At 46.1% G+C, this 24,630-nt stretch overlaps 2 protein-coding genes across 10 annotated transcripts in view; one reads left to right on the plus strand and one right to left on the minus strand.

Annotated features, from left to right (window-relative positions):
- The window catches only part of UBN1 (ubinuclein 1), a 36,446-nt gene extending 32,097 nt beyond the window's left edge, over positions 1-4,349 (minus strand). Inside the window, exons 1-2 of one of the 3 annotated variants that reach the window (XR_015728102.1) lie at positions 3,626-4,349; positions 353-640 (exon numbers count right to left, since the gene is read on the minus strand). Coding sequence is in view for 2 of the 3 variants with exons in the window: in XM_045783938.2 (XP_045639894.2) it covers positions 353-601 (249 nt within the window). In the remaining variant the exon portion in view is untranslated. The remainder of the gene's footprint in view (positions 1-352; positions 641-3,625) is intronic. The other 2 variants (XM_045783938.2, XM_045783940.2) reach the window with 2 other exon arrangements.
- Positions 4,350-4,446: 97 nt separating this feature from the next.
- Positions 4,447-24,630, plus strand: part of GLYR1 (glyoxylate reductase 1 homolog) — a 31,941-nt gene continuing 11,757 nt past the window's right edge. For 4 of the 7 annotated variants that reach the window (XM_045783941.2, XM_045783942.2, XM_045783943.2 and 1 more), the window contains exons 1-9: positions 4,447-4,563; positions 5,599-5,635; positions 6,918-6,997; positions 15,449-15,587; positions 16,128-16,370; positions 21,073-21,159; positions 22,036-22,092; positions 22,847-22,897; positions 22,990-23,063. In XM_045783941.2, the coding sequence (XP_045639897.1) occupies positions 4,526-4,563; positions 5,599-5,635; positions 6,918-6,997; positions 15,449-15,587; positions 16,128-16,370; positions 21,073-21,159; positions 22,036-22,092; positions 22,847-22,897; positions 22,990-23,063 (806 nt within the window). In that variant the 5' untranslated portion in view covers positions 4,447-4,525. Of the gene's footprint in view, positions 4,564-4,960; positions 5,080-5,598; positions 5,636-6,917; positions 6,998-15,448; positions 15,588-16,127; positions 16,371-21,072; positions 21,160-22,035; positions 22,093-22,846; positions 22,898-22,989; positions 23,064-24,630 lie in introns of those variants that run through there. The other 3 variants (XM_045783945.2, XM_045783946.2, XM_087870756.1) reach the window with 2 other exon arrangements.

The following is a 24,630-nucleotide window of genomic DNA, read 5'->3' on the forward strand; positions in this document are numbered from 1 at the left end:
TACAAAATTCCAGTTCTGGAACAGCCAGGGACTGGTCACATTCACATTACACATAACACGTATAACCTTGGCATGAAGAGCTTCATTGTTTATTATTAGCCATAATTTGTATCAGCCTTGGATGCACAGTAGTCTCTCCAGCGTAAATCAGGAGAATGGTTCTAGAAAGAATTCTAACCTTTCCTGCTCAGAGGCAAAACCAGCACACCTAGTGACTGCTTTGGACTGAGTGCCATGATCTTGGGATAGCCAGAGCCCTTCTAGTCTTGATTCTACCCTCTAGAAGTCCCTTTTGCACAGGATGTCCCATGCATTATATCTGCAGACTGAGTCTGGGGCTGCTGGGGTGTACCTTGTCTGCGGGTTGAAGGCCTTTCACCTTCCCTCGTATGTTCTTCACCAGCTCCGGGTAGAAGAACTCTGGACAGCGCTTGTGATCTGGCTCAAAGAGGGTGAGTGTAATCCGAACAGCTGCTGCAGCCGGCTCAGAGTCCTGATGCTGTTCTGTTCCCCCAACCTCCTCTTTCCGGGATTTCTTCAAAAATGCAGGATTCAGAGAACCTGGGAGAGAGGTGAACTGGACCCTGTGGGGCTCCGACATGGCTACCAACAAGTCTTAGCAGGTGTCACTGCATGGCTTCTGTTAACATTAAAAGAAGGGCCAGGTCAAACCAAGATGATAAAAATGATGATTTTTCCTGTTCAGCTATTGAGATTCAAGCTTAAAAGAATTTCGTTGTCAAGAAGAATCTTTCGTTAAGTTGATCTTAAATAACACTTAATGCTTTTTTCTTCAATACTATTCATCTTAAATATACCATTTTTAAATGTAAATGTAAATCACCCCAAATCCTATCATTCAGAGATAGTGTTCAGCATACTTCTTTCTAGTCTTTTTTTCCATGCCTAGTCAATAGTTCTTGAGAGAATCCATGCTTATAGAGTCCTAAAGAATCCTCAAAATTGCAAACACCACCAGAGAATAATATTTCTCATTTAATTTACCCAACACTTTTTTTTTTCCTGGCTGAGAGTAATCTTTTCCTTAAGATCTCTATTTTCATCACCACCAATACACTTACATTTAGGGCCAATCTTTACAATGAGAAAGTTTTCAACAGCTCACAGAAGGTACTGCCTCCTCTGGGATAAGTAAAAAACCAGAGTCTCAGGAGGAGCATGGCTCGGCTCATTTACTAACACAACAGCCTCTCTCCACCCAAAACTGGGCCTTGGCAAAATGAAAAATTATCACATGCCAAAGACCTTCAAAGTTGCTTGGAAATGGTCAAAACAGATTGTAAAGCTCAGAATACCAAGGGTTTACAGAATATAAATACCCAAACACACACACACACTATATATAGTTTTTGTGTGTGTGCTTCAGGTATAATCTTATGTCCTGCTTTTTTAAACTCACACTCTAGTGTGAACTTTCTACCATGACACTAAATAAATATATTCACTGCAGCCTTGTTTATACAGGAAAAAAGAGAAAGACAACCTCAATATACACCATTAAGGGAATGGTTGGAAAACACTGCAGCTTTTTAAAATTGATTTCTTACAAATCTATAAATTTTCATATAGATATACAATGCCTGTCATACATCTTACAACCACTTTTTCCTGCTTCGTTACTATTTTAGATTAAAGTGAGGTATAAAAGAAATTTTAACTTAGTTTTCACACACTGCTCTAACTTGGCTTCTTCCCAGCAACAATCACTAACCTTTCTTCTCCCTGCTGACTTGGCATATGTTATATAGTAATGTATTGGACACCTTAAGGTCTATTACTAAAATCCAACCTGTTAGATTAATCTAGTATATCTAGACATTCTTTAACCAAAGCTATACTGTTTTGAAAAATTTTTATGGTGTATTTTAATATCTTCAATCAAAAATTCATCTTTATTCTTCTTCTTTTTAAAATAATAGTTATTCCAGGCTGTTTATTATTTCAGATCAACTTTAGAATCGTTTTGACAAGTTCCAAAAAAAAAAAAAATAGCTCACTGTATTTTGACAGTAATAAATGATTAGTTAGTAACTAATTCAGGAAGATTCACACATATCACATATTCACATATAAAAATTTCTACCTGTATATATATAATGTTCATTTTTTTTCTACTATGACCAAAAATTGTGATTGCTAAGATAAGGGAGTAAAAAAATCTAAAAATGAAGAGTTAAAAGAATTCTACGTAGGCCGCAAAGTGATTAGCAGCAAAACAGATTGGTAGTGCAAAAAACCATCATGCACTAAAATGTTGGAAAGAAATTCCCCTAAAAAAAACCTTTCAGGGTCCCCAGGACATTCATGATGCCCTGGATTGAGTGTCCGTCCCCTGGTTTGGACTCAGGTCATGGTCTCCGGTTGTGAGATCAAACCCAGCATCTGGCTCAGCGTGAAGTCTGCTTGGGATTCTTTCCCCCTTCTTCTCCCTCTCCCTCTGCTCCTGCCCCCTCTCTCTCAATTTTTTTTTTTTTTAATTTGGGAGTAAACGTTAAAAGTCTTAAGAAAAAGTAAGTATTTAAATACTCTATTTTAACAAACTGGACATCATTCTAAATAAAAGCACAGTACTGTACACACAGAAACATCCCTCCCAAAAAGCCTCGACTGGTGTTATCCAAGATACACTAGCCTTCTTTTGCATCTTGGTTTATTCCTAGGAATTACACGTTTTTTTCATTATACATCCTAACTGTTGTATTTTCAAACTGATTATCAGTGAAACAGAAAAACTTAATTTTGTATGATGATTTTGTAATTACTCTTACTGAACTCATTTAATGGCTTTCCCTTCCCCCCTCCCTCCAACAGGCTGTACTGTCATTCCCGGAAATAAGAATTTCTTCTTCTTTCTGAAAAGTCTCTTATTTTTGTTTCATGTCTTATTGCATTGGCTAGAACTTTCAGGATAACAGTAAACATATACTCTTTGCCATGTTCTGACTCTCATGAGAACGCCTCTAGGTCCAATGTGATATTGATTTAAAATTCATATATTTTATCAAACCATTAAAATAGCCTTAATTGCTCAAAAATTAAGAGTTATAAAATTAGGAACGTGTGTTAAATTTTATGAAATCATTTCCTGGAATCATAAATGTGCTTTCAATTACTGGTGTGTCCTTAGGACAATATAAAACAGTAAATGACAGCTCCTGAAACCAACTGCCGGTATTTTAGGGAAACGGAACTCCAAGAAAAACCAAGCTGCGGACAAGCCAACTCGCTAAAAACAAACAAACAAAACACTCTTACAACCGAAGTCTCTCTATAACAAAAACACCTACAGGAGATGCGTGAGGATCCGCCACCTTTTCAAGCAGAGGGTGACTCAAGAAAAACTCCAAGTCGACACATAAAGACTATCTGGAGTCTGCAACTGGGATTGGGACCTTTTCAAAAATTGTTATTTTCCACCTGGGGTATTTGGGCCCTGTGCTGAACTGCTGTTAACAGTTCCCCATTCAATGACTTGGTTTTCACGTACTCAAACTACGCGAGCATCTGCCTTCCTGTTGTCACAACAGCCAGCTCCCAACTTCTCTAAAAGTGTCAAACTACAACAAGGCGTACGTGAGAGCCCGGTCCCGACAAAGACACGCACCTTTGTCCCCGGCGCGACGCAGGCTACGACCCCGAGGGCCGCACTCGTCCCCCGGCGGCCGTCCTCATGCCGGCCCAGGCGCCCGGGCTGCGGCGCTGCTAGCGGCCGGTCCCCGAGCCATGCCTCCCGGCGGGTGGTCGACCCGCACCGCGGCCCATGGCCGGGTCCCCACGCGCCCGGGGAAGCCTCGCCGGCCGTGCCGCCGCGCCGGCCCCGGAGGAAGCGGAGAGACGCCGGCTCCACGTCGGTCGAGCAGCTCGGGACCTCGGGCGGGCTGCACTGGAGCCCCGGGAGAACTTGAGGCGGCGGACGCGGGCTCCGAGCCTCTCTCTGGACGCCGGCCGTTAGAAAGCGTGCACCGAAGGACCCGTCCGCCTCCCGGGCGAGGCCACGCAGAGCCCGCCGGGCGCGGGCCCCGGGCGCGGGCGGAGGCTGGCTTCCAGGCCGCGCCGAGGTCCGTCAGGGTAGCTCCCGGTGAGGCGACACGGCCGGCCCCCGCGCAGGACTAACGGCCGTAACGGAAACGCCGACGGGAGGGGGCTGGAGGCCAGAGCCCAGAGGCGGGGCGGGCCGCAGGGCCGGCTCCCTCGCTCACTCGAACGGCCGCACCGCCGCCGCCACCACCTCCGCCGCCTCAGACCACGGGCGCTTCGTTGTCACGAGCCGGAGGGAGGGGGAAGGAGCCGGGAGTCTCCGGGCTCCGGCGCGCCGAGAGCGCGGCGCCTGAGTCACGTGCCGCGCGGCCAGCCAATGAACCACTCCGGGCGCGGTGACGTCAGGGCAGCGGCGTGGCCGATGACAGCGGGCCCCCGTCACGTGGCCGGGAGCACTCCAATGGGCGGTGCCGGGGCGACCTGATGTTCCCGGCGTCCCGTGCGTCGGCGGTGGTTGGGTGGTAAGATGGCGGCTGTGAGTCTGCGGCTCGGCGATTTGGTGTGGTGAGTCCGGGCGGCTAGGGCTAAGCGAGGTGCGCCGGGGAGCTCCCCGACTGGGCGCGGGGTTCGCGGCCAGCCCCGGAGCTGCCTCTCTATGCACTCCAGGCTGCGGAGAGAGGGCAAGACGAGGTGCCGGCGTTGAGAGTGACGCCGGGCGGAAGGGGCAGCTCGGCCCCGGGGGACTGAGGCCGAGAGTGGCCGCGGCGGGCCGGGCTCTGAGCCCCAAGGCCGCCCGGGGGAGGGCTTCGCTCCGCACCTGCACGCCGGCGGCCACGGTGAAGGGAGCCTCCAGCGCCGCACAGCTTCCGCGGACGCCAGGTCCTTGGGGTCTTGCTGAGGCTCCACAGAAAGCGGGAGAGCCGGGGAGCCCGCGGGGCCATCTCGCCTGGGCAAGCCCGTCAGTACTCCCGTTGCGATGGAACCGACCTGTACGGGCGGCTCGGCTGGGGGTGTCGAAACCGGACTGCTGGCGCTGCCCCGTGAAGAAATGGAAGGGAGACTTCTCCTTTACAGCCGAAGGCTTGGCAGTGATCGGTGCCTTCTTGGGTGCCTCTCGTGGTCTGCTTCTGTGTCCCAGACAACCGCCCGAACCAAGACTGACTGTCGCCGCTTCCCTGGAGCGACGTAGCTCACTTCTCGACCCAGAGGAAGGTTTCCATTAGCATTTGTCAGAGCGGGGCTGGTCTCACGGTGAATTAAACCAGACTTTGTAAGGGGAAGTCTGTGTTTACAGAGCAAACTACCCCCCAACCCCCGTCACGGGGAGGCTCTAGACAAGTGACTCTTGATTGGTTTTGTTGTTTTGTATTTCTTGTCACCAAGAGTCCACATACCTTATGCACTTTGTATTTCATTTCTGAAGAGTTTGGGCCTCTTGGGCCCAGCTGTGGAAGCCAAATTAAGAACTCCTGTTTGCCAGCTTTTGTTTTGGTACTTGAGGGTGCAGGTGGAGAGTTAGGAAAATAAATTTCACGTTGAGTGGGTTGAAGGAGAGGGACTGGCTTTTCAGGGTAAATGCTGACTGTGTGTTTTCTCTAGGGGGAAACTCGGCCGGTATCCTCCTTGGCCAGGAAAGGTGAGTGTCTTGCTGCTAGTGGAAGATACCTGAAGTTGGGTTTGAGAAGGTGGAGAATGTAAGATTGATTCCCCTCAATTTCTGGCATTTAGTTAAATTGGACCTATTTAAGTAACGTTCAGTTTTTCTTTCTCTGCTCTGTGTTTAGAAAAGGCAGTATAATATAAACCAGGTCATTTAGTCTGCAGCAAATGCTTATCTCTTGAATCAGAGATGGTTTTGGTGAAGTTTTTTAATCCTGAAAATCAATTCTAATTTGAATTTAGCTTTACACTGAAATGTAACAAAAGGAGAAGAAAATAAATTCTCCAGGAAGAGAGGAATCTAAATGTAGGTTAGTGAAAAGTCAAAGTATTTTTGTCCCAACTAAGTTTAAATCTTCTTTCCATGTTACCATATGTGCTGCTCCAGTGCATCTTTGCAGAAGTTGGCATTCCAGATTTTGCATGAGGCGATCCGTCATAGCTTTCCAAATGTTGTTTTTATATTCTTGCTAGGAGCCCAGGAAATGTCTTTAGACTGTCTCTTTGCAATATGGCATTTTCATTGCCTCAATTCTTCATTGTCATTATTACCTGTCTTAACTCTTCCTGCAGTTTTTTTTTATTGAAGCATATTTGACATACACCGTTGTAGTAGTTTACAGGTGTACAACGTATTGATTCAGTAATTCTATACATTACAATGCTTACCACAATAAGCGTAGTCACCACTTAACATCATTACTTCACCGAAGTATTTTTTTTTTTTTTTAAGATTTTATTTATTTATTCGACAGAGAGAGACAGCCAGAGAGACAGGGAACACAAGCAGGGGGAGTGGGAGAGGAAGAAGCAGGCTCATAGCGGAGGAGCCTGATGTGGGGCTCGATCCCAGAACGCCAGGATCACGCCCTGAGCTGAAGGCAGACGCTTAACCGCTGTGCCACCCAGGTGCCCCTCACCGAAGTATTTTTAAGAGTGTTCTCTGCATTTCTTCAGTGATGACAGGGTCACCTGGTTGGGGGGGGTTTGCCGTTGATCTTAGTTTTAATGGCTTTTAAAACAGTGCCATTGCAGTAGAAGGGGTATTCTACCATTCTACCTACTGAACACTGCTGCATGGTAGATGGAGGGAACTTCTAGAATATTTGCACATTTCTACACATCTCAGTAGAAAACTGCTAGACTGGAACATGTACTGTCTGGGTTCTTTTTAAATATATTCCTTTTGTTTTATTTCATTTTTTTTCTTACCAACTTTGAAGTGTGGAAAAACGTTTTCCACTCCTTTTACTCCCCAGATTGTTAATCCACCCAAAGACTTGAAGAAACCGCGTGGAAAGAAATGCTTCTTTGTGAAGTTTTTTGGAACAGAAGATCAGTGAGTAGTGCTCATCAAGAGTTTCACTTTCCCTTTGTTTGGGCGTTGCCCTGGATCTGAGCTGCTTGTGAGAATATTCTAGGGACCCTAGTTCATTTTTACTGTAGTCTCAGAAGGGCATGTTGTTCTGGCTTTATGCCTAAATAAAAGGTGCTATTCTTAGCTCATTGCAGTTTTCCTGGGGCCAGTAACAATGTCAGTCAAGTTAGAAATAGGATTCACTATCTTCTAAATATGATAATCACAATGAGATTATTTCTCAATCTCTGTTGAATCCCATTGGTTTTTAATTCGACTCTATCGAATACCCTTTTTATAAGGGCCATGTTTGGTTCTCTTTTAATGGCTATTTATCATTGAGGTTCATGTATGAGGTTTGCAGTGAAATCAGGACCATTCATTTGAGATTCTTTGATAGGCCATATAGGTCACAGTGAGGAGGAGAATGCATGTTTATCTGAGTTTCCAGTGATTTGTTCAGCTTTCTTTTTATTACATGGATTTGATTACCTGGATATAGCTAGATGGTTTAAGTAGTTGCATTTCTACGTAGAATTTTTAGAGAAGAATGTAGTTTTGGGCTTGAAAAATGTGAATTTTCTGAGGAATCTAATACCGGTGTTAAAATATACATTCCTAGAAAGTTATATATGATCTTCTACAACAAAATCTCTCGTAAACAGTGTTCTTCACTCATTCAGGAGTTTATACGCCATAGTGCTCAACCTAGGTTAGAAGTTTTTTGTTTTTGTTTAAGATTTTATTTATTATTAGAGAGAGAGCATGCACGCGTGCAAGTGAGCACAATCAGCTCAGCGGGGGGCCTGACGTGGGGCTCATCCCAGGACTCTGGGATCATGACCTGAGCTGAAGGAGACACTTTACAGCCTGAGCCACTCAAGCACCCCCTGGCTTAGAGTTTAAATGGTATGTTTACCTTATATACCAATATAACCAGTTCTCTGTCACAAAACAACTTAGCAGCCATTTGACGACAGGATTCAAGGGAGTCACTGGCCCAGAGCTGTGAGAGCCAGACACACTCCAGTACCCAGAATATTCTTATAATGCCATTGACATTACAAGAAAGATTGCCCCGGTGTATAAAACAAGTGCTAATCGTACAGCCACGCTTCGAATTATTGACACCAAAAGGAGCTTCCAGAGAAAAGCAAATGTTGTGGTCCTTGCCTTTCAGGAATTCAGGTGAGAAGACATAAACATTTCAGACAGGATAAGTGCAGAGTAAGTGATACAGGTGACTGTTAAAGGGTTCTAAAACAAGGAGAGATCAGTGGAGAACAGGCAGATCAAAGAAGGGTGATGGAAGAGGTGGAGTTAGAATCCACCTTTGAAGGATGGATAGAATTTGAACAGGCGGGAAGAAGAAGGGCAGTGCATCAGTGGGAATACTGTGAGCAACTGGGCGTTAAGTTGGATGTGTGGGTAGACAGAGGCTCCCCACCTGGGGTAAAGAACCGTGCTTGAGAATTACAGGCAATATGGTTGACCTGACTTGGTTAGCTAAACGAAGATGTACAAGTCTAAAACAAAAGTGGAAACTCATGGAAAGTGGGGGCTTGATCAGATTACAGGAGGCCTGAAAGCCATTGTGTTCTTACAACTTAAAAAAAATGTTGGAAGGTCAGAAGAGTAAACAGGTGCCTATGTATAAAAAATGCTACAGGTGAGACAGAAAATTGGAGTTGAGTGCATTTCAGCACTTAACCAGGCAACAGGTGAAGCCAGTGAAAGGGATGCATTTACTGAACACAAAAATAACCTAATGGTGTTAGGAGTGGTGGTGATGATGTGATTTCTAACTAAAGTTCTTTGAGGAGATTCATAAGCAGCTGGATTTTGGGCAACTGTTAGATATAATATCTTTAAGCTTGTTAAATTCCCTTGGTAGAATTCCACATAAAAAGTTACTAAAATATAGGGCACCTGGGTGGCTCAGTCGTTAAGCGTCTGCCTTCAGCTCAGGTCATGATCCCAGAATCCTGGGATCGAGTCCCGCGTTGGACTCCCTGCTCAGCGGGGAGCCTGCTTCTCCCTCTCCCACTCCCCCTGCTTGTATTCCCTCTCTCGTTGTGTGTCTGTCAAATAAATAAAATCTTTAAAAAAAAAAGTTATTAAAAAATAAGTTGTCACAGGACCAACACATTATCTTTTTGTGGCTAGGCGGTTGACAAAGGAAACAAGGGGTAAGGATCTTCAGGCACTTCTCTGAAGAGAGAAGGGTTCTTAGTGACCAATGATCAGCAGTGTTTACTATCTTTAAATTATCTGAAGGTGAAGTGTCTAGGGAATTACTTTGAAGAAAGAGCTCTGGATTTGATGCTGGCCTGCTGTGTATTCAGATGCCATCGCACCTTTCCTATAATTTGGGCAAGCTATTTTCACCTCTCTGAGTCTTTGTGTCCTTGCCCACATGTGGGATGATACTCCCTAATTCATAGTTATAAAGGAGAAGTAGTGCCACTTGTTTGTAGTGTGGTGTAGGCACACAACAGGCGTTCAGTAAACTTCAGGTCAGTGTGTGTGTGTGTGTGTGTGTGTGTGTGTGTATGTAGAACAAGAGAGCACATAAGCTGGTAAGAAGCAGGTGGCTTTAAGTAAGGGAAACTTAGAGAGAGAGCATTAGTGTTTGAAAAAGAAAGGCATCTGAGAGTTGGAAATTCCTAAGGACTTCAGCCAGGTTGGTCAGTTTGTTTATATATTTATATATATGTGTGTGTATATATATATATATTTTTTATTTAGTAGAGAGAGATAGCGACAGAGAGCACAAAGGGGGAGGAGAGGGAGAAGCAGGCTCCCGACTAAGCGGGGAGCCAGACACGGGCTTGATCCCAGGACTCCAGGATCATGACCTGAGCCCAAGGCAGACTCTTGACTGAGCCACCCAGGTGCCCTGACTGGTGGATAGGGTCTGACCCTATGGGGCTCCTCTGAATTCCTGAACAATATAGGATTCAGTCAAAGATGTTCCTTTTCAAAACTGTACACTATGTATGGGGAAAAGTGTTAATATGAATTTTTTTAAGATTTTATTATTTGACAGAGACAGCCAGCAAGAGAGGGAACACAAGCAGGGGTAGTGGGAGAGGAAGAAGCAGGCTCCCAGCAAAGCAGGGAGCCTGGGATCACACCCTGAGCCAAAGGCAGACACTTAACTACTGAGCCACTCAGGCGCCCCTAGATATGATTTTTTTTAATATTAGCAAGGCTTTTTATTAAAGAGGAAAAAGGGTAGCTCATTAAGATAAAGATAAAGGTGCCTGGGTGGCTCAGTCGGTTAAGCGTCTGCCTTCCTTCAGCCCAGGTCATGATCCCAGGGTCCTGGGATCAAGCCCCCGTGTCAGGCTCCTGAGCCTGCTTCTCCCTTTCCCTCACTTGTACTGTCTCTCTCTCACTCTCTCTTTCTAATAAATAAGTAAAATCTTAAAAAAAGATAAAAAGATTTCAGTCATCTAGAAAACTAGTTTTTTGCTCTTCCTCTGTCAAAACATCTTACAAATTGTGTTGGTGTCCCGTTAGGAAGAGAGAGGACCAGACCTTCATAACCAGACGCCCCTGGAAGGGGAAGGATTTAATAAGATGGCTGGATTCAGCTCTCCGAGCCTCGATGGCCAGTGTGGGGTTACTTATGGTTGTTTGCTATTTCATGGAGGTACAGAGGGAAAAATAACTTTAAAATAACTTTGACAACTCTACCAGGTGACCACACCCACAGATGAAGTCTCAGGCACATGAGAGCCCACCTTGAAGAGGGAGTTGCCCATCAGAATAGAAACTGAGCCTAGGGTTTGAAATTTTCATCAGTGGCCATGGATGGCAGGATGGAGGGAGCTCATTTAGTCTGTGGGTGTTAAAAAATGCCCAGAGATAAACAGTTGAGGAGAAGACTGGTGGCAGAAGAGGGTAGATCCCAAATGACCATCTGAGAGTTTCTGTAGCAGTCTTCATACCTGATCCTACAACAGCCCTTTTGGGAAATGGATGGGATATTTGTTCTAGTTCTCACTTTTTAACAGATTTGTACACTGAAAGGCAGGAGATTTGTGGAGTTCAGTGATAGAATGTCCAGGATCACAACCTGAGATACTTTTTACATCAAGGCAGATGTATAAGGTATGAAGTGAGTGAGTACAAAAGTAACTCTTGGAGAAAAGTAATTACAAGCAGATTGGAGCCATCCGAGCATCCCTCTTTCTTTTCGCCTGGCGCCTGATCGCCCCGCTTTCCCTGCATCCAACACTGTGCAGTAGCTGGAGAACGGAGCCAGATGGATGGTGAGTACGCTGCTATTTGGACTGAGCCAGCAGCGTCCCTCTGCCAGGGCTGGACAATACCTGTCCTAGAGAGCACTGAGTAGGTTTTCCTCTCCCAGCACCAGCATCCATCCTACAGATGACTCGCCTCATGGCTGAGACAGTGGACTCCAGGAGCAGGTGTCATGCACCAGAATTAAAGAATCTGGCACAAAAGAAGCAGCTGGCCATATTGGCATAGGCAGCCCAGCTTGGAAGCCTTATCCAGCACTTGGGAATGTTTTCAAGTTTTGAAAACAGAATCTTCTAAATCTATCTTATCTGCAAGTCTTTGTTGATGTCTGTATGATAATCATTGCTTGAAATTAATAGACAAACTTTTATTTTCTTAGTGACTTTTTTTTTCGATTTTTTGATTTGTGGTTTTTTTGAGTGTCTTTGATTTCTGAACAGCTTAGACTTGGACCTGTAACAACTTAGTAATCCTCAGCCTCTTTCAGTGGTTTTAAAGCAGGGCAAGCATACAAATCGTTTGCTCAGTACTACTCACCAAGTCTAGATGAGAAGCAACCCACATCTTCTGACCCCGTCTTCGTTCTCACCTTTGGACTGTGCTGACACAAGTGTGTTCTCCCTCCCACCCCCACTCCCGCCCAGGTCATTGTGTCATGCAAAGTCTGAGACACATACGTGAGAGTTTGGAGATTATTCATAGACTCACATGTTTAATGTGATATGTACATGGTATTATTTTAACTTTAGGGAAAAGCAGGTCGAAATTATGGAAGTTTTTGAAAATGTGAGGTGTCGAAATTCATTTTGAGTGGAGTGTGTAACCTGAGAGTGGCTTATAGTGGAAAGTTTATATTCGCAAATGAAAGAATTTATAGGAAGTGTATCAGAATACCAGGGTAAGTTTGCTGCTCCTGGCTGTGTTATAGGTGCAGGTATACCTGCAACCAGGCAGTAGCTACCTACCTGAGGAAGTCATGGGGGCAGCCCCCTGGGCAGAGGAGCCCATGTTCTACAACAGAGGCCTTTATTGTTGATTTGTTGTTTCTTAAAGATAATATATGTTTATCCCCCCCCCCCCCCACCCAAATCAAGCTATAAACTGCGAAACAGTTCCGTTCATCCTTGTCCCTCAGCCACCCAGTTACCAGCCCTTGGGCATCCAGTTTTACTAGTTTCTTATGGCGTGTCCCTCCAAAGACACTGTGTGCAGAATCGAGAAGTTACATACTCCTTTTTCCTTGTTTTTACACAAGCGATAGTGTACTACACACACTGTTTGCATCTTGCTTTCTTCCACATAGCCAGATATCTTAAGGGACCTTCCGTTTTATTCTTCGTAATGACCTCACTGATTGCCGCTATAAACAATGGGATTTACTTCCTTGTATGTAAAAGCAAAGGCTCATACTTTACACACCACTTGACTAAGCTTGATTTTTCTGACTCCCAGCCCAACAGCAAATTAGGCTGAAAAGGTCCAGCTCCATATGGGCGTCAGGAGGATGATAGGAAGGAAATCATAAGTCACAGCTCATATCACAGAAAGAAACAGAAGTCACCTAAAAAATAACAAACGGGGGCTGCTGGGTGGCTCAGTCGGTTAAGCATCCCAACTCTTGGTCACAGCTCAGGTCTCAATCTCAGGGTCGTGATAAACAAAAATTTACAGACAACAACAACCAAAAAAGGCCACCGAAGCCTTATAACATTTAGCCCAGAGGTCAGCATTCCAGCCCCTCTGAACATGCTTAGAAGGCTTCATTTAGTCAGTGATTATTTATTGAGCACCAGTTGCATGCCAGGCCCAGCTGATGGGCCTCAGTGTACTGGAGAATGGTGCATTATTGAAGCTCTGGCTGAAAAGCATACTCTTTAAGGAGACCGGGTTTGCAATACAGCCTTTAGGGAAAAAACTGTTCAGATGGCTAAAGTGATTTCAGTTTGGCTTGCTTTCAAGAGGTAATCCTCCTAGGGCTCTGGTGGGCTGGCTTTTTATTTATAATTTTTCGATGGGGCACAGTGCTTCAACGATAGGCTGATTTCTTAACTAGATTAATATTTCTTGCATTTATCCTTTTGATATTTATATTGTCCATTCTTTAAGCAAACCATTTTCACTTTTCAAAAACGGTCAGAGAGGGAGATTTCATTTCAGTATTCAAATGCCCGTCTCAGGATGAATGTAATTTTGACTGTACCATTCTTCTGGTAGAAATCAGTAATCCACTTAAAATGCCTCAGTGAAAAAAATGGGCATGGATTATTGGTGCTTCCTCCACGGATGTCCTTACTTCTCCAATTCCTCTGAATCAGAGGTTCACGTGGGAAGAGGGAGGCAGGGATTAGGTTGCGTAGAGTGTATTGTCCCATCTCAAGGGGCTCCATAAAAACCACCCCATTGATCTTATACCAAAACTTGTGTGGGTCTCAGCTTCTAACCTGAAGCTCAGAGAAGGGAGAGGCATGTCCAGAGCATGTGGCTCTTTAAGCTTTATTGCCGGTACTTGTGTCATCTCAGTAGGACAACTTGCTTTTCAGGGCGTGTCAGGCTTTGCATCTCCTCTCGTGGTCTGTCCTTAGAAACACTAAATGGGAGGAGGAGCAGGAGGGGTCTCTTCAGTGGTGTACCTGCCAGGCAGTGTAAAGTCAAAATATAATTCCATTTTTCTCACTGTAGAATAGACCAATTGAATCTGCCATGTCAAGTTTCAGACTTTAAGATGAGTTAGTCATTGGAAGGTACCTGTTTACCTCACCTGGTTGGAGCTCTATGCAGTGAGACAGCATCTGAGTCCTCGTTCATTATCCTGTTCTCTGTGGTTTCGCTTAGCCATAGGTAATGTGCTTAGTATTGGTTTGCTGTCACATTTGCAGGCTGATAGTCCCATGGCTATTGTGTTTGTACAGATTCATCGTCACAATTATTAGCATAACACTCAAAGCATGGGTGGCCGTTGCTGGTTTGGTTGCACTATTTTTATGTAGAGATTAGCACTTTTTGTGTTGTTTTCTTAATAGACTCCATGCCTAGTGTGGAGCCCAGTGTGGGGCTTGAACTCAAGATCTTGAAATCAAGATTACCTTTGAGATCAAGAGTTGGATGCTTAACCAACTGAGTCACCCAGGCGCCTCACATGTCTACTATTATTACTGAATATTCTCCAGCTTTCTCTAAAGGAGAGGACCCTTAGTGTGATAGCTTTATCCTATTTCCTATTTCTCTATCCTTAACCTGACCCCCTTTTTCAGAAGGTTATGCTATGAAACCTGTATTACACAGTAAAAATGTATGTAAGTTAACTGTTACCTCGCCAAGCCTATAAAATCCCCTTCTTTGTACTGGGACGCTGAATGTCATTTAGGAAAACCACAGGAAACCAGCTGGGACAGATTTGTTCGGGTTAGTTTGGTAGGCCAGACATTCTAGAAGTGACAACTGATGGCTTTTTTACTTGGGTGTGTTACACATTGATGGTAGGAATTAAAAATTAAACATCATAAGGGTATGTTCTACTTTTAATCACAAGCAGAATCTTGTTTCTGAAGATCTCCTGTGACGACTGCTCCCCTGATTCCAAATCGTGTGTCACATGTTTCGTGTGGTTTAGTCGCCACGACAGGATCATTTATGAACAAATATCTGTAAGAGCAGCAGATTTCAGATGCTGCATTCCTTGAGCCATGGGAGCATCCTTCATTCTCCGTTGATTGACAGGTTGTCTTTCTGATTTGGGTGTTGACTGGGCAATGACGTTGCTGTGGTCGATGATGCTTCCTGATGTCCTGGGTCCATGAGGGGCTCTGTGATGAGAATGAAAGAACATCTCCAGGCTTCCTCTGTCTTGCACAAGTGGCAGATGATGTGTGGTTTAGTGTGGAAAGCCAGTGAACAAGAGTGGACATTAATAGCCTGGAACTTGTGGAGGATGTTTTGGTTTGGGTGGTCGTGGTGGTTGTGCTCGACTTGTTTCAGAAAGACATACTTTTATAACACTCCAAGAGTTTGGGGTGGTTGGTAACATGTTTTGAAAAAATGGCATGCCTGTTTCAAAGTCCAATTAAACCAAACAGTTATCTGCATTCTGTTGTGATGAGGTATTTGATCATTTCTGGCATGGGCAGTGTGGCTCATACCCTTTCCATGTGTGTTTTCTGCTAGTGCCTGGATCAAAGTGGAACAGCTAAAGCCATACCATGCGCACAAGGAGGAAATGATAAAGATTAACAAGGGGAAACGCTTCCAGCAGGCTGTGGATGCTGTCGAAGAGTTCCTCCGGAGAGCCAAAGGGAAAGACCAGGTGAGAGACTGATTCTTGCTTTATTCCAACATCGGACTGGTTATTTTGGCCTTGTAACTAACAGATTAAATATGGCCCAAACCTAAAGCTCTATTCTTATGAAATGCCAATGGAGAAAACACTACTTCAGTTCTAGGGAATCCTCGTTTTGCTTATCAGCTTGAAACTCCATGCATGCCGCAGACTTTTCTGAAATAGATTGCTGTTCTTAGGAAAGTCACTTGGACTCAGGAGAAGTATCTCAGCTTTTGAGTACAACACAGGCATTTTTCCCTTTTACATCCTAGAGATTAGGAGTGTAGCTTCTGGGGTATATCCACTGCCTGGGTGTAAATCCCACTTCTTAGCTTTCGGGCTATAGGCAAGTGATTTGACTTTATCTGCTTCCCCAAATATCAGTGGGAGCGATAGAACCTATTTTGTAGGGTTGTTGTGTGGATAGCATGTAAAGCGCTTCTCCTAGGGTGTGGCTTGTGTAAATGGCGGTGGCAGCAGCAGTGGCTGCTGTGGTGGCTATCATTGTTATTATTAAACTTTCAGACATCGTCCCACAATTCTGCTGATGACAAGAATCGGCGTAATTCCAGTGAGGAGAGAAGTAGGCCAAACTCAGGTGATGAGAAGCGGAAGCTTAGCCTGTCTGAAGGGAAGGTGAAGAAGAACATGGGAGAAGGAAAGAAGAGGGTGTCTTCAGGCTCTTCAGAGAGAGGCTCCAAGTCCCCTCTGAAAAGAGCCCAAGAGCAGAGTCCCCGGAAACGGGGTCGGCCCCCAAAGGATGAGAAGGTTTGTTTTATCTCTGCAGCTCCTGGGATTAGTGACTTCCTTCTGTATATGAAAGAGTTGAGCTCTACAATGTGCCTCAGCTCACTGAGTGGACATAGAAACCTGTGCTAAGCGCTGCCCTAAAGAGTCCAGCAGACCAGGGGAGGGACACAGCCTGGATGCACAGGCGTGAAATAGGAACACGAGACAGCAAAGGATCTCACACTCAACTAGATGGTCGAGGCGGGAGAATAGTCTACCTGAGACAGCATGTGAGGGCTGGCACCGGAAGGGGCTTAAGAAGAAAGAGGGGAAGAATGCATTCCAGAGATGAGGGCCCAGCCTACATGGGGCTTGATGTTGGCGTGGATATTCTCATTATAGGTAGAGTACAGGGAGGAGAGCAGAGAGCTAAAAGTGGGTTGTCACTGGATTATGGAGGGCCTCAAGGTTTACTAAAGCAGTATTTAATGTCATGGAGTCCATAGAGGGCCACGAACGTGTTGGAGCTGGTGGTCTGCTCCATGCTGTGTGTTAGCAGTGGTGGAGGCAGAGAAGAAAGGCTAAAGCCAGTCAGAAAGCTAAACCCAGGTTTGCGTTTATATAAGAAGTTATCCTGATAGCAAATACTGAAAAGAACTGTCTGAGAGGCACTCAGAGGAAGGGCTCATAAGATTTAGCAACTTATTACAGAGTGAAAGGGGGAGGGAGATGATCTCAGGTTTTTGCTTGGGGAAATGGTAATACCTTTCCCAAGAGCAAGAGTCAGGAGTAGGGTTGGTGTGCGGAGCAAGAGGACTAGTTCTGTTTTGAGTGTGATGAATTTGAGATGATGCCAAGACTATTAGGGAGCCTTGAACTAATGTCAGGATGGAATGTAGGTGTGGGAAGCGAATCTGTAGAAAGTACGTTGGAGAATACGAGCAAAGTATATCTGAGGCCCAGTGGGATTGGTCTTCAGAGAAAGTAAGGAGGGAGCAGAGTCAAGGGCAGGAGTCTTCTTTGCAGGGAAGACGCTTGGAGGGGTTCAGAGGAGCCATCACAGTGAAATAAAATGGAAATAACGTACCTTTCACCTTCCTGAAAAGATTTGGGTCAAGTCTTAAAAGCCAAGGGACGAGAATTCGAGATGGAGGAGGTGGTCTGTCAAAACACAGGGGAGGATTGTTAGAGCACAATCAAGGGGACAGGAGCCAGATGGCTGGCAGAAACAGTTGGGTGACAAGGCCGTGATGAAACACTAGACCGCACCAGATCAAGGCCTGCAAATTCAGACACCAGCGAGACCAGACAGGTCATGGCAACAAGAGGAGCTGGCTGAGGGTCTGCAGCCCTGACCTGCCTCCATGCTGAGAGCATTAGGGTGGCAGCAGCTGGCACTCTGGGGGGATCATGCTCTGTCCATGGGGTTCCAGCGAACTTTTGCCAGGTAGTCTGGTTTTTCCTCAAGAGAAGCTAGAAATACAGATTTTTATGTGAAATGTTCTAATTTTAAATGTTACATGCTAATTCAAAAGTTTAAAATATTTCCGAGCCAGACTGAGCCTGTGGGCTGCCACTGTGTGACCACTGTGTTAGAGAAAGTCCTTCTCACCGTTAGATGACCTGAGATTGAGTGTAGACAGAGTGACTAGTGGTTAGGACAGCCCTGGCTGGCGGTGAGCACAGGGAACCGCCAGCCAGAGGTGGAGAAGGTGGAGAAAACGCTAGCCGAGGTGCAGAAAGAACTTCTCAGGGGGTGTGGTCTAATTTGATCCAATTGAATTGGTTTCCTGGGGATCCAGAGGCATCTGAGCTGTCAGCTTTTATACTGTTCTCCAAATTCCTATTTTCTGCTTTCTAAAGCCGTGGATCTCGCCAACTGCGTGCTGGCCCTGCAGAGAAACGACATCTTTTTGGAAAAAGAGGAGTGTGCAGGAGAGGTGAGGAGGAGGTCTGAGTCAGAACTTTGACTCCATAACTTGCTGCAGCTGTGTGACCTTGGCCAACTACCTTTGCCTTGGTTTCCTCGTCTGATCATTGGGAATAATAGTGATACCTGTCTCTCAGGTTTGTTGTGAGAATTAAATGAGTAACAAGAGCAAAGCACCAAGAATGGTGTGCCATGCACTACGCATTTGATGAATGGCTTTATGTTTGTCAGTGTCTGGCAGTAGCCCGTTGTGCAGTGAGAGCATAGTAGTTGTCGTGTAACCCGAGGCCGCCACCGGGCTTACTGCAGCGACTCTTCTCACAGGCTCCCAGGGAAAAGCAGTTTGCCCTTGAGTCTGAATTATTAACCAGGGGATAGTAACATTTCTGCTGTTGTTCTTGGAGTCAGGTCCCCAGCCAAGAGGTCTGCTTGCTATTTATCCTTAGCACAGTCCTTTCTACAGTCTCCTTGCTTGGCCCGGCCTCTAGTGAAAGATTTGTCAGCTGGAGAGGAAGGAGTGTGGCTGGTGGTGCAGGGTGGACACAGGTGTTTCAGTTCACACAGTTGGTTTTAATGAAGCGCCTTCAGAGATGTAGGGAATCTGGGCTTGAAATTTTGGTGCATCTTCTGATCGAATAGGTCCTGTGTTGCTGCAGTAATTGTCCTTTGGCTGTCGGGCTTCTTTCTGAAACAGCAGTAGCCTAGGCTGATAATAGGGCAGAGCCCCGGATGATTGCTGTTCGGAGCCATAATCCCCTGTCCCGTGAGGATTAGTGGAAAAGGCTGACCTTTTGACGCAGAGGCGTCCGTTCCGTGCGTATGGGGAAAGGCTGGGTCGTGCCTCGACTCTGGTGTGAGAGGTGTGCTCTTATCCTCTCTCAGGAGCTCTCGTTTCCAAGTCCTGGGCTGAGAAGGAGAACTGCAGTTCTAGGCACACAGCACCCTGACAGCACAGAGCCATCAGGGCTGTGGCTCTCCTCAGATCCCCGAGTGGTGCAGAAAGTGATGATTTGGGAGTCGAGGCCTTCGGCTAGTGCCAGATGGAATGCCAGTAGTCTCCACCTGACTCTCCTTCTGTCCTGGGACCTTAAGCATGTCACCAGAGGTATGCTGCCCCTAGCCACAGGGAACAGGTACAGAACATGTCCATCGTGGCAGGACATTCTTTGGGACAGTACTTAGCACTACACCTCTTTTTTTCCCCAGAGCTCTTTATTCAGCACATGTTGATTGAGCAGCTCCCCCATAAGCCAGATGTCTAGTGATAAAGCAGCGTGATAGTTAGACAAGGCCCCTCTCATGTTCACTTTTTCAGTAAATAGTGAACATCTAATCTGTGCTAGACATGGCTCCCAGCATGGGATACAGAGTAAACAAAATTGACAAAGGTCTTGCTTTCAGAGAACTCACTTATAACATCAGCATCACATTCTAAAGGGGGAAGATATAGAGGAGTCAGGGAAAGCACCCCAATAAGGTGTGACATTTCTGTGGAGACCTGAAGTGAGCATGTGAACCAAGTAGACAACTGTTGGAAGAGCATTCCCAGTAGTGCAAAGGCACTGAGGCAGGCATATGCTTGGTGTGTTTGGGGAATGGATGGAGGGCCAAGGGGGTGCTGGTGAGTTAGAGAGTGGTCAGGGGGAGAAGATATAATAGGACATGAATTCAGAGAGTAGGGTGAAGTGGGGGTTGTGGAACTTGTAGTGCTCCATAGGCCATAATAATAAAACCTTTAGCCTGACTGTGTGAGACAGGAAGCCAGTTGTAGGCCGAGAAGTGGCCTGCTGCACTCTAGCTGCTCTGTACAGTCTAGACTGCAGGGTTCCAGAACAGAAGCAGGGGGATCCCTTTTGCTACAGTCCAAGTGACGGGTGATGGCAGCCTAGCTTGAGTGTTATCTGTGGGGTGGCAAAAAGGGGTCACAGATCCCCAACTGTAAAACCATAATCATTGCTAGCAGGTAAGAGGAGGGTGGAATCAAGAAGGATCGCAAAAATCTCACACTGGTAGAACACTGTGGAAGGAGCCATTTGAGTGGGGAGATCCAGAGTTCAGTGGGGCATATCAAGATTCCCATGAGATTTCCAACTAGAAATGTCAGGAGGGCCACCGTGGCTGGAAGATCCTACACATGGAAAGGGAGTGTGAGGTAAACTTGGTGGAGGGGACAGGAGCACAGCAGGTGTAAGGCTGAAGCAGCTCCCTGCCCAGGATGGGTGTGGGCCAGGCTGTTGGTGAGGAGGTTCACCCCGTTCCACTGGGTCCTGCCCTGGCATCGGCCTGGGGAGAGAGTGGGGCTCTTGGCTCCCAGCTGCCCTGGGTTGGAAGTCTGGCTTTGTCACTTAGTAGCTTAGTAGCTAAAACGCTGGGCACATTTCCTCATCAGCACCATGTGGCTTTCTTAGTTTTTTCTGAGATTCTCTCTGAAGCCGGTACTGTTTTCTTAATGTTCGTGATTATCTGTAAGGAATCTTCTCTGTGACTTGCTGACAGCACTGCACGCCATAGTTGGGCTTTCCAGAGACATCTGTCCTTGTGAAACTAGGGCACAAGAAGACAATTTGTTATTTCAAGAACAGAGAAGAAAGCCTTGCTCCCTGTTGATGAGAACTTGCCTGGTTTCTCCCGATGGACAGTCAGAACCGTGCCTGGGGACTGACGCTGGTGGGTTGGCTAGGGGGTTTTGTTTAAGGTGGAATGTGACTGAAGGAAGCAAAGCAGTGAAGAGGCGCTCCCTGATTTGGTGCAGGAAGACATCTGCTACTGCGGTGGCCTCAGTGTCTTGACCATCTGTCTTTCCCTCTGTAGGATCTCACCATCCCTGAATCTAGTACTGTGAAGGGGGTGATGACTGGACCGATGGCCGCGTTTAAATGGCAGCCGACTGTGAGCGAGGTAACAAGCTCTCCCGCGGGCCGGGACAAGCTCAGCCTCCAAGCAGGTTTCCTGGCCTGTGTGAGGCGCTTTCCTTTCTCCATTTTTTAAATAGCAAGACGGTATTGAGGTGTACGAGGGGGAAAAGTGCAAGTCTCCACCCTCAGGGGTTGCTCAGTATCAAGTTCAATGTAACTTTTTCCAGACCCTTTGATACACCGCCCCACTCACCCATCATTCATTGAATTATATACCCACATGGAGTTTCTGTTGTTGGGAATAGGGTTGGTTTTCACAAATGTGGGATTGGCCCCCACATTTTTTCACTTAATGCTTTATAAACACCATTCACTGTTCACATATACAACTCTACTGTTCAGTAGCCCCTTGGAGTGGGTGCCTTAGTCCCCTGTTGAGCCTAATTTTGAAAGTCCTACACCCATTGCCCTGTATTTCTGTTTATATCAATCCTCCATGAGACTAGACACTCAAGGGTCTGGCACCAGGCACAGTAGGTAAAACCCTAAAATTGGGAGAGTCCTGAGAATTTATTTGGCTTTGCCTGCTCGGTTATCCAAAGGGACTGGTAAATGCTGTGTGTTAAAAATACTAGTATGCCTTTTAAATATTTTCCTAGCGTTACTGGAATGATTTTTATGCCAGCCTGACAGAATTGTCTCTTCTTTTCCACTTGTAGCCAGTTCCCTCTAGCTGGAGCAGGGATCGTTTATAAAAGGCTTAGACCAACAATGGGAAAGCACTTCCAGGCAGTTACATAGTCGAGACCAGCTGCCAGGGATGTTTCAGCCAGAGGAGAGTCAGTTACCAGGCAGTTACCAGGCAAGGTGACCTCTGGTGGAAGATATGTTGTTCTATTGAATCATTTTCTGGTTTCAGCCTGTGAAAGATGCAGACCCTCATTTCCATCATTTCCTGCTCAGCCAAACTGAGAAGGTGAGTTGGTCTTTGACGTTCTTGATCCTTGGTCAGGGGTTGGCCTGAGGGGAGAAGGTGGCTCCATGAAACCTCACCCTGCTAGTCTGAAAAGTTAGTCTCTGCTTCTGTCACTGCCCAGAGCGACTAGATAAAAAGTCACATGGAGGCCCACTCGTGAATCAGGTGTTATTACGGTTAAAAGTAAACCAAAAAAAAAAAAGCATTTAAAACTCAGCAGCTGTGTGGTTGAGACATTTGTGCTTGCCTTCGGAGTCTAGGGCAGAAGCCAGACCTTGTGAGCTATCAGCACTCATGAGGTAGCCCATGCTGTTTGGTGGATGCATTCTCAGGCTTGCTGTACAGTCTCTCTGAACCATCGGGTTGTGGAGGGAAAGCTTCCCACAGTATCTGCAAGGCCATGAGTTAAGCTGAACCTTGGTAGAGGACCTGATAGGCTGTGGCTTTGGAGTTGGACAGATCTGGGTTGCAATCCCAGTTACACTGACTAGCTTCGCAATTCTGAGTGTATGACTTCACGACTCTGATCCTTAATGTCATCATTGGCAAAAGAATCTTGCAGAGTTGCATAGATATTTGAGTGAGGTAGTGTGTGTTACCTTTCTGATGTGTCCTTTGGAGTTCAGTAAAGTCGAACAGCAAATAGGTTTTCAATGTTAACACCACACTTTAGGCCTAATCTCTTAGGGAAATTATAACAAAGACCAGTTAAGCGTCCAGTTTAATACATAGTCTTTTTTCCCTCCTTTATTAGCCAGCTGTCTGTTACCAGGCAATCACAAAGAAGTTGAAAATATGTGAAGAGGTACGTAGGTTCCATGCCTCCCTGTTTTTCTCTTCCACTAGGGCCCTTGCCGTGGGCAGACTGACCTGATGAGTTGTGCTTCCTTTCCCTAGGAAACTGGGTCCACCTCCATCCAGGCAGCAGACAGCACGGCCGTGAATGGCAGCATCACACCCACAGACAAAAAGTAGGACCTTTGATGAAAAGGCTTCTTGTGGCTCTAGTTCTGTTAGGGAATAAGGGATGACCCCAGTGGGGCTCTTTAAGGGTTGTGTCCCAGCCATTGCTGGGACTGAATGGAAAGAGAGAGGGAAAGTTGTAATTTTTAACGAGTTGCCTGAGAGTAATTTGACCTGCAGGAGCCCTAGGTCCTATAAGTACATGGTGGGGTTCCCTCGTAGCTCACGGATGAGTCTTTGAGCTGGAGGAACACTCAGTTTGGTGGTTCTCAGACTTTCCCCTGCCTCAGAATCACCTGGAAGGCCACATGTGAAGCATCAACCGCTAGCCCCCCCCCCCCCCACCGGGGTTTCTCAGTCGGTAGATCTGTAGAGTTTGTGTCTTGGACACCTTCCAGGGTGTGCTGCTGCTGCCAGTCAGGAGACCACACTTTGAGATACGCTGGCTTAGTAGAACAGTGATGAAAACCCTGAAACTGGCTGTGGTGGGGGCAGGTGGCAGGTGAGAGGTAAATCACCATCGTCCTGCCTTCCCCAGCTCTCCCTGCTGTCGCCACCCAGTCCTTCCTGCGCACCTCCCAGCAGCTCTCTGCCGGGCTCAGGCAGGTGGGCGAGCCTTGACTGTGGTCACCAAAGTTTAGCTTGCGCCTGCACATACCTGCCCTTCCTCTGGCGGTATGTGCAGTCGTGTGTCTGAAAGTGCTGAGAGGGAGCACTCTCCTGAGCAGTGTGGCCAGACCTGAATTTTCTGTGCACCTCTCCTGTACAGTTCTTTCTCAGAGTAAAAACAGTACATATTTAACTTGATTCATAATTTTTTGTGCTGATGAAATCCCTGATTCTACCAGTTATTTTGGGTGAATGGCCCTGGGGAGAGTGGAAAAGGCAGAGGCATGTTCAATGCTAATGAAAGGGGACATGGGTGTCACCCACTGATTAAAGGAGGATTGTGCTGATTTTTTTAAGAAAAGACAAGGATGAAACAGGCCAGAGTCCAGTGCTTTCACCTAAGACCTTTGTTGCCCCATTAGTCAAACCATTTTTTGACATGAATGTGAAGCCAACTACACAGTGAAACAGCTGTATGGTGTACTAGGTGTCCTGGAACTCCAAGAAAAGAGAATTAGTCTGCCGTGATGTCAAGGCATAGGGCAAACTTAAACTACCCAGACAGCTGTGAATGACAAAAGATCTCCTGGGTTTTGAGCTTTGGCTGGAAACTTAGTGGGCAAGGGTGCCATGTGGTGAGGAAGGTGGTGGGTTCTGTTTTCATTGTTGGATTCATGCTAGGACAGAGAGCATGTGAGAGTTCATATTCCACCAGGGATGAGGGGAGACCCTTTCAGTATGAGAACCAGTTTGCAGGGGTGGCTGAATGCGAACCCAGGAGACCGAGAATACTAAAAGGGTAACTCAGATGAAGGTGAACAGGCTGCAGAGAGGGTCTAGAGCTGAGAGAAACCAAAGCTGAAACCAGAACACCATGTAGTAAGAAATGAAGGATGAGGCATTGGTTAGCTATATCACATGCAAGGAGTAAAGTGCAGGAACCAAAAAAAGATCTTTGGGCAAGAT

Source organism: Ursus americanus, chromosome 2 (assembly GCF_024610735.1).
Source record: "Ursus americanus isolate L20-20 chromosome 2, mUrsAme1.1.p, whole genome shotgun sequence".
In the NCBI taxonomy this organism is placed as follows: Eukaryota; Metazoa; Chordata; class Mammalia; order Carnivora; family Ursidae; genus Ursus; species Ursus americanus.